This window comes from Nicotiana tabacum, chromosome 1, assembly GCF_000715075.1.
Source record: "Nicotiana tabacum cultivar K326 chromosome 1, ASM71507v2, whole genome shotgun sequence".
NCBI classification, from domain to species: domain Eukaryota; kingdom Viridiplantae; phylum Streptophyta; class Magnoliopsida; order Solanales; family Solanaceae; genus Nicotiana; species Nicotiana tabacum.
The window spans coordinates 29,125,718-29,135,189 of NC_134080.1; the positions used below are offsets into that span (position 1 = coordinate 29,125,718).

General features: G+C 32.2%; 1 protein-coding gene across 1 annotated transcript; it reads right to left on the bottom strand.

Annotated features, from left to right (window-relative positions):
- Positions 1 to 3,298: 3,298 nt before the first annotated feature.
- Positions 3,299 to 6,626, bottom strand: LOC107763620 (uncharacterized). Its single transcript, XM_016582109.2, has 6 exons — positions 6,412 to 6,626; positions 5,017 to 5,468; positions 4,561 to 4,709; positions 4,105 to 4,446; positions 3,867 to 3,923; positions 3,299 to 3,328 (listed from the first exon to the last, which is right to left on the bottom strand). The coding sequence occupies exons 1-6, from the start codon at positions 6,624 to 6,626 to the stop codon at positions 3,299 to 3,301; spliced, it is 1,245 nt and encodes a 414-aa protein (XP_016437595.2).
- Positions 6,627 to 9,472: the final 2,846 nt, after the last annotated feature.

Below are 9,472 nucleotides of genomic sequence, written 5' to 3' on the forward strand. Positions count from 1 at the left end.
AACTATATTTTTAACTTTTAGGTTGATGGAAAGTTAGAGGATTTTAGGAAGGCTGTATTTGAGGAACTCCATGACCTTCGAGTGTTTATAGATGATTCTGTGAAGAGTGTTTTGAATTTGATAAACAGGAGATATGATGCAGATGAGGCAAAGGTAAGAGTTGACATATATTTATATACCAAAACAAATTATGATATATGAAACAATATACTCAAACTAACACAAAATCTTTAGTTTGCTGGTAGTTCAACTAAAAACAATGACCAACAACAAGGAGTGAACAACCAGCAATTTCAGTTCAATATTGGTGAGCAAGTGCATGCATGCACAAGCAACACAGGTATCTACAAATACTTACAAATATATATACTTAGTATAAAGCTTTATAGAGCATAGTTTTATTATTCACATTTTATCTACAACTTCCTACATATATATACAAATTTCAAGGCAGAATTATCTAGTATTATTTACCTTTTTTTAATTATAAATTGAAGTTGCAGTTTGTCCAGAACATGTTCCAGCACATGTTGACTTATATTCAGAATTTCAAGAAGCAGCTGAGGTAGAACAAGCAGGTATAATATCATATTGTCATTCAGAATAAATAATTGTTGTTTATACAATTTTACATTCATGTTAAGTAAGTTATGTTTTATATAACAGATATTGAAGATATCAATGCACAATCCCCAATTCACGGAGTGACTATAGCAGCTGACAAAACAAGTCATTGAGAAACGGCTAAATGAAGGTGATGATGCACAGCATATTGATGAAGTAGTTTCTGAAGGATCAAGCATTGATAAGAAGGGTGTGACATTGGATGACTTTGAGTTGCCAAACAACTTAACACAATTGGTTAAGTATGGCGAGCCCATACCAGATGAAGCAACCCCTATTCATCCGGGGAGAACTAGGCAACTGGGGAAACATGCACGATCACCTTTCATACCTCTATATAGTTCTGGAGGCAGCAGCTCTATTGGACCTAAATTTTTCTACCTCAAGCACCCCTTCACAACTCTTATAGGTGAAAATGTAGATTCTGATATGTTAGATAAGTTCAACAAGTGGTTATACCATCGTAGTCACAAAGTATCTAAGAGGTATGAATGCTTAATTTGACACTTTCATTTCAGCATTTTAAAGTTTAAATATGTAATTCATTCTGTGATTTTTTTTTGATTGGACATTTATTTGTTGTTATAGGAGGAAGGCTCCCTTTCCCATAAAGGATAACCAAATCAAGCCTTGGTTAGACCTTGGAGTTGAAAAGGTAGATAAGAAGCACTGGTTTTATTCCCTTGCTCACCCCGGACAAGTCCTCAATGACTCGGTAAGTATCAAAGAATAAATTCACAAGATATATTTTATCTTCTGTTTTGTAGTATAATTGTAGTTATATTGTAGATATGAAATATATGTGACCATGCCTTTTATTATAAATTGTAGATATAATGTAGACATTTCTTATAAATGCGGCTCTTATTATTTATAGTGTGATTGTATTTAGGTTGGATCTTATGTATCATATTTGATGATGAATTGTACGTAAAAATTGTATATTTGGTAATTTGGACAGAATTGGTATATCTGTATTTCATGATTGTAGTTAATTTGTAGTTAAATTGTAGAGCAAGTCGAAGACTTATAATATTAATTGTAGTTTGAATGTAGATATTATTGAGACCTTATGGTAGTTGTTGTGTTCCATTTGTTGCTGTGTATAGCAGCTAAAGTGTAGTTATTTGTTAGATTATTTGAATTCTGGCTTTGTAGTTTAAAGTGTAGCTGCTTTGTTGATAATTGTAGTTACACTGTAGATTATAGTAGATTTTATTTTATTTTGCAGCACATTGATGTTATTATGTATTACCTGAGAAAAAGAGACAAATATGGCCCCAACAACAACAACACTAGGTTTACAACAACCGATTGTTTGTTCAAGTCAAAGATTGAACAAATCTATGAGAAGTTCATAAGTTCTCCGCCAGAAAAAAAAAAGTATTCGGTTGTTAAACCCGATGATGATGTTGCAGAATATATTCTTGGGTATAGACTTCTTGCTAATGTTGCCTGGGATGAATTTGACTATGTCATCATGCCCGTGAACATTGTAGAGAATTTCCATTGGTTGTTGGTCGTTTTCGACATAGCGGACAGGCAATTTTATGTGTATGATTCCATGGTGTCTTCACACCATCATAATGTTGTTGAATCATGTGTTGATAAGCTTTCAATCATTATCCCTCTATATTTGTCTTGCACTGGTTTCTACGGGAAGCGTAAAGATATTGACTTCAAGACCACAAAGACATACATTGAGAAACCAGTTACAGACCCTCTCAACATACAGTGGATGGTTGCGGAGATTCCACAGCAAAAGGAAGGATCACTATAAAAAACTATTCTCTCTTTCTATATGTTTAATTATTATTTTTTTATAATTATTTGTTAAATAATTAAATTTTTTTGTCTTATGCAACGATTGTAGTGTATTTGTTGCTGCTTTTGCGGAGTATGTTAGCCTTGGAGATTTATCAATCCCTTCAGAAGACCTTTCGGATATCGACCAACACCGTAGATGCTATGGAGCTCTCCTATGGGACTATGCTACAAAGAAGCAAGAAGATGGATCAATCAGTGAAAGTGAGGTTACAGGCAGACTAGCAAGGAGGAAGAGCGCTCCTGCTTTGAATGAGAAGACTAGAGTCCAGAGAAAGAAGAAATAATGTCTTGTTTTCCTAGTTTGTTGATGCCAATTTGTAGTTGAAGGAGAATACACTACTTTATGAACAAAATTTTTATTTTTTTATTGCAGCATACCTTTTTGTTTTATTATTTTATCTTTCATTATTAGTTGTTCACTTGAATATAAATTGGTTGTTTACAGCACTGTATCTTCATTATATTAAACATGAGTATTTTGATGTTAGAATACAATTTGCCTACAAATAATCTTCACAATATCTACATTTTGGAAACACTCAATGTAGTTATTGTATATAATTTTGTAGTTGTATATGTTCATAATTTTTACGAAATACCTTCAAGTTCTAGGTAATATCTGTATATAACTGTCAGTTGAAGTTAAATTACACAACAAACAGAAGAAATAAATACTCCAATCCTAGAAATATATTATCCACAATTTATCTACAAATCATCTACAAATTATTACCAAGACTACAATTTAACCACATTTAACCTATATTTTACCTACAATCTGGAAACACTTTACATTATTACTTTTTTGATATCAGTTGTATTGTAGATAATAAATATTAAAATTTAATTACACTATATCAAAGACAAATTTCGATGCCTGGCACAATACATAAAAGCATGTTAAACACACATAAACAAATTGTAGTCTACTTCATAATGATCTTTAAAAACTTAAACGATTACACAAAAAATCTGCTAACTTTAACTTACTAACAGTTAGTTTGAATAACTATTCTAACTACATGATATTCATTTCTTCTTGGGCGCATTCTTGCAAGATCTTTTGTTATGCCCTTCACCTCCACAATTTCCACATGACATCTTGTATTTCTTTGACTTTATTTCATCATATGTTTTATATCTTTCCTTTTGAGGTCTCCCTGGCTGCCTTTTATCTCCCGTCGGTGGATTTACTACTTCATCCAAAATATATTGTATCACATTCCATTTGCTTTTATCAGGAAGAGGATTTACTGGTATTTCATACGTACGCGGAAAGCTCTCCCTTGTATAATACGGAGATCAATATTTTTCATATGTTTCATTTCTGTGCCTTAATGCTGCCAAAGAAGCGCACATGGAAGTTCTTCAAGTTGGAATTGGCCACGGCTACATTTATTATTTTCTAGACACACAATGTACCGCTTCACATCATCTAACATAGTATGTATATGATCTGTTGAAGCCCTCACCTACAATTGCAGAACAAACAGAAAAAATCTTATTTCAATCATAAAAATAGATTATCTACAAATATTCTACACCTTATCTACAACCTACAATTATCTTCAATTTGACTACAATTTATCTACAATCTGGAAACACTGCATATTAAGTAATTTATTTTTTCTGCACCAAATAAACAGATCTTACCCTAAGCTTCTGAGATAATATTCTGTTGTTCTCTAATTCTTTGTTGAATTTGGACCCAAGAAATGTGAAAGTACCCTTCGCCTTCAATAACTTCTCGTTGGTCCAACGTTCTAGCAGTGTCCGCATATACTCTAAAAGGTCAAATATCGGCAGCTCTCTTGCATCTTTTGTTACAGCGTTCAACGACTCTGCAATATTTGATGTCATTGTCCACGTTCTATTCACTGTTGCATGTACTCTTGACCATTTATGATAGCCAATATCATATAGGTAAGATTTCACACGCGGGTCTACCTCTTCAATCTTCGACATCCTTTCATTAAATTCATCTAGAGTGTATGACTGTGTTGTAGCAAAGTACAATTCATGTAATTGTAGATGACCCTTCTTGAATTTTGACCTTATATTTGTCCAAATATGTCACATGCAAGAGTAGTGTGTCATGCCCGGATAGACAATTGATGTTGCCTTCAGTATACTCTCATTCCTATCTGAAACAGCCCACATTGAAGGTCTTTCACCATATGTCTGCTTGAATTGCTCAAAGAACCACTTCCAAGATTCGTCATTTTCAGAATCAACCACAACACATGCCAAGGGCATACCTACATTATTAATTCATAAAATATTAATTGGCAGCTTTGAAAATGTATATAAAAATATAAGTACATAACAACTACAATATATCTTCATAATATAGACAATTTATCTACATTTCATGTAGTAGCTACAAAATAACTACAAAATTATTACAATGTATCTACATTTTCTAGACTGCCTACAAAATAACTACAAAAGTTTTACACTTTTTACCTGCTGCATCCATGGTGCTTACTGTCAGCATAATCCCCCTGTAGGCTGACTTTAAGAATGTCCCATCAACTACTACTACTGGCTTACAATGTTGCTAACCACTTATTGATGTACAAAGAGCAACAAATGCGTATAAGAAGCATTCATTTGCTGTCTTCTTCAATTTAACAACCGAACAAGGATAAGTCTCCTCAAGAATATAAAAATATTTGGGTAATTTGCTGTAGGAGTCAGCCGGATTCCCTCTCAAAAACTGTAAAGTCTTTTCCTTTGCTCTACATGCTTGCATGTAGCTTAGGTTCACTCCGTGTTCGGATAACATGTCAGTTTGTATGTCCTTTGGTGTGTAAACAGTCTTAGGATCACAATACTTTCGAATGACCATGCTACCAACTACAGCTGCAGTACGTTTGCGTTGTATGAATGTTTCGTCCATTAAGGAGCATGTGTGTTGTCGGTTGAAACTCCTTATCTTGAACATTGCGGAATCATTAATTGACGTTGCCTTGAAGTTCCATTTATAGTTTTTACCAACGCATGCAAGCCAGTAGCTACAAAAAAATACAATATTTAATACAGATCATAAATGTAGATGCAACAAAAGGACTGTTTTAACATAAAGTAACATAAACTACAATGTAACTACAATTTATCTACAATGTTTAAAAAACACATATCTTGAGTAAAACACTGTTTTTAATGATCTTCTCACCACAAATATCTCCATACCTTCTATGACTAGATATTTTATCTCAGAACTGGAACTTGTGCATCACAAAAAAGTGCTTCATTGCAGCAGCTACAGTTTGCTTGTCCTGATACACTTGTCTTTCTTCAATAGCAGTTTGCGTATATTATGTTATTATTTCACTTTTATATTCCTCTACAGCTGGAGATGATGGCATATCAAGTAACTTTAGGGATCCGGACGAACCTGCGTCATAATAAAGATAAATAGTGTCATTATAATTTTGTAGAATCTTTGTAGATAATTTGTAGATATAGTAAAAAATTTGTAGTCATCCATTTTAGGATGTCAGACATTGTAGTTAAATTGTACTATAACTGTTGCAATTTGTAGAAATTTGTGAAAACAATACTGCTTCGTGCATAATTAAACTGATTTGTATTTTATTTGACTAGATTTTGTTCTAAACATAGATTGTAGTTTTATTTGAAGACAACATTTTGAAATCAACAATTTCTAATCATATATTGTAGTTTATTTTGTCGTATAAATGTAGTAACTTTGTAGATAATTTTGAAAACAACATTGCTTTATTCTTTTATTAAACTGATTTATAGTTTAATTGTAGGTAAATGTAGTAATTTTGTAGATAATACCGTAAAACCATAATTCTATGCAATTTCGAACTATACAAACCTGCACTTGTGTTATCGTTGGTGATTGCCAATTCCATATTGAAATATCATACACTTATGCATAACGGATATGAACCTAAGTTTTTATTCTCCTTTTTGGTCTCCATATACACACGAACCCCCATATCATTCCTAATCTCCATTGGGGGACAATTGTCGTTCACCATGTATTTGATTTCTATAATTTTTTCTGAAGTATCAATCGATAGTTGTTCTGCAATTGTAGAAATCAGAATACTGTAGCTTGCATTCTCATTTACCACAATGGCAACTTCAAAATCTCTAAATCTGCCATAGTTATCCCAATTCCCATTCAGTTGTAGCATGATTGCGATTATGGATATGATTGCGTGTTGTTGTTGATGTATTATTCTAAATTTTTTCGTTTTTTTGGATTTCTAGATTGAGGGAAAAAAAAGATGAAGAACAGATATACGATCGCCAATTTGATTTCTGAAAACGACGAAGAAAAGAATACTCTACAATTTGAATTCAGTTTGTTGAATCTCGAAGATATGTTCTGCAATTGTTGCGAAATCTCCTTTCCGTTTCAAAACTTGAATTTAATGTAGAATCAATCAATCCCAAGATTCTTTCCTGATTTTTCGCGCATTATTAGGGGAAGATTCTACCCTATTAATTTCTAATAAACGAATGGTACAAAAATTGTAGGAAAAATGTGGACTAGGCGGGTAATGTAGATACTATGCACATATTTGGTAATAAAGTTTCATATATGGTATAGGAAGGAAAAAATTCCAAATCTTTACTTGCTTGATATTGGGAGATTTGCACAAATAGGATCATTTAGTACCGTGCTATTTATATTTTGGCCCGTTAAGAAATTTTTTGAAAAATTAATCCCGCTGCCAGAATTTTGAAGCACACTATCAAAATTTTGTAATATGCTGTCATATTTTCATCAAAATTTTTCTTAACGGAGTCAACATATAAATAGTGATTCTAAAAAGAACTGAATATCCATTTGTCTTTCTTTTATTTTATAGTATTTGGGATCTTTTTCTTCTTCAATAGTACACAAAGAAATAATATGTTGTCTTTTTACTATATATGTAGATTGATACCAAGAACTCCTCGAGGATTTTGTGCTAGGACGAGGAAATGATGGTTGAAAAGATCACAAATGGGCTATGCTTATGCTTAGTGATATTGGGCTATACTTCTCCACCAGTTTCAGAGTTTGTGGCTTATTGCAGAAAATAGCAGAAATAAGATGCCACAAGGGCTGATTTTCAACTTGGGATTTTTTCCTTCCTATACCATATATGAAACTTTATTACCAAATACGTGCATAGTATCTAAATTACCCGCCTAGTCCACATTTTTCCTACAATTTATGTACCATTCGTTTATTAGGAATTAATAGGGCAGAATCTTCCCTTAATAACGTGCGAAAAATCAGGAAAGAATCTTGGGATTGATTGATTCTTCATTAAATTCAAGTCTTGAAACGGAAAGGTAAAACCCATTAATTTGGCATAAATCAGATCAAATCATATTCTTCCAGATATTCCTATTTAGACGCGCTACAATTATGGAAGTAAATATTTTTTCAGATATTTTCCACTATTGATAGCCATTAAAAAGCTTGAAAGCTTTGAATTCAAAATTGGGTTTTCAAAAATCATTATTTTTTTGGATTGAGTGTTGTTGAAAATAATCGGGAATATGGTTTGGAGTTTATATCTCAATTTTGAGGGGTTTTGGTGAAGATTAGACTTGGTTTTGACTGAATTTCAAATTGAAACTCGAAGAAGAAGAAGAAGAAGAAGAAGAAGAAGACATATTGCATAAATTGTAGATTATTTGTATTCTGATTGTAGATGCTTTATTTTCTGTTTTCACAAATAAAAAACGGCTAAAACTCCTACAAATCTTCTGAAAAAATGCAATTATGTCAAAAATTAAAATTATGCTACAATTGGATGGGAATTGGGATATAAAAATTTAATGTATCCAGTTTGTAGATATTTTGTAGATAAATTGTAGATTATTTGTATTCTGATTGTAGATGCTTTGTTTTCTATTTTCACAAATCAAAAACGACTAAAAATTCTACAAATCTTCTGCAAAAAATGCAATTACTCGAAAATGCCAATTATGCTACAATCGAATGGGAATTGGGATATTAAAATTCAATGTACCCAGTTTGTAGATAAATTGTAGATTATTTGTATTCTGATTGTTGATGCATTGTTTTCTGATTTCACAAATCCAAAACGATTAAAACTCCTACAAAATCTTCTGCAAAAAATGCAATTATGTCGAAAATACCAATTAAGCTACAATTGAATGGGAATTGGGATATTAAAATTTAATGTACCTAGTTTGTAGATATTTTGTAGATAAATTGTAGATTATTTGTATTCTGATTGTAGATGCTTTGTTTTCTGTTTTCACAAATCAAAAATGACTAAAACTTCTACAAATCTTCAGCAAAAAAAGTCTACAATTTATCTACAATTTCTGCAATATGTTTTCTTCTTCTTCTTCTTCGAGTTTCAATCTGAAATTCAGCCAAAACCAAGTCTAAATCTTCACCAAAACCCCTCAAAATTTAGATATAAACTCCAAAACATATTCCCAATTATTTACAACAACACCCAATCAAAACAAATAATGATTTTTGAAAACCCAATTTTGAATTCAAAGCTTCAAAGCTTTTTAATGGCTGTCAATGGTGGAATTGCTGCTCTCTTGTCTCTTTGAAGGTTTGTTCTTCTTCATTGAAAAAATTTGAAGCTGAAGGTAAATGTGTGTATGAACTTTGAAGATTTGACTTCAATTTGATGAACTTTGTTGTTCTTCATTGATGAACTTCAACTGGAGTAAAATGGGGAATCAACTTTGTTGAAGGGTTTCTTTAATTTTCTGTGAATTTAGAGGGAGAATTTGGTTTCAGAAGATGGAAAATGGTAAAAAGAACGTGGGTATGGGTAAAACGTGGGTGGGACTGAGGGGTTAGGAGAGAGAAACGTGCAGATTCCTTTAATTAAGGAGTAAAAAATGTGCAATTAATTATACCCTTAATTAATTATGGTATAAAATTGGTAATTTGGTATACTAAGTGTAATTAAGTCAAACCTTAAACATTGAGGGTAATAAGGTTTCCTATGTGGCATAGGAATGTAAAAACTCCTTTCAACTTTTG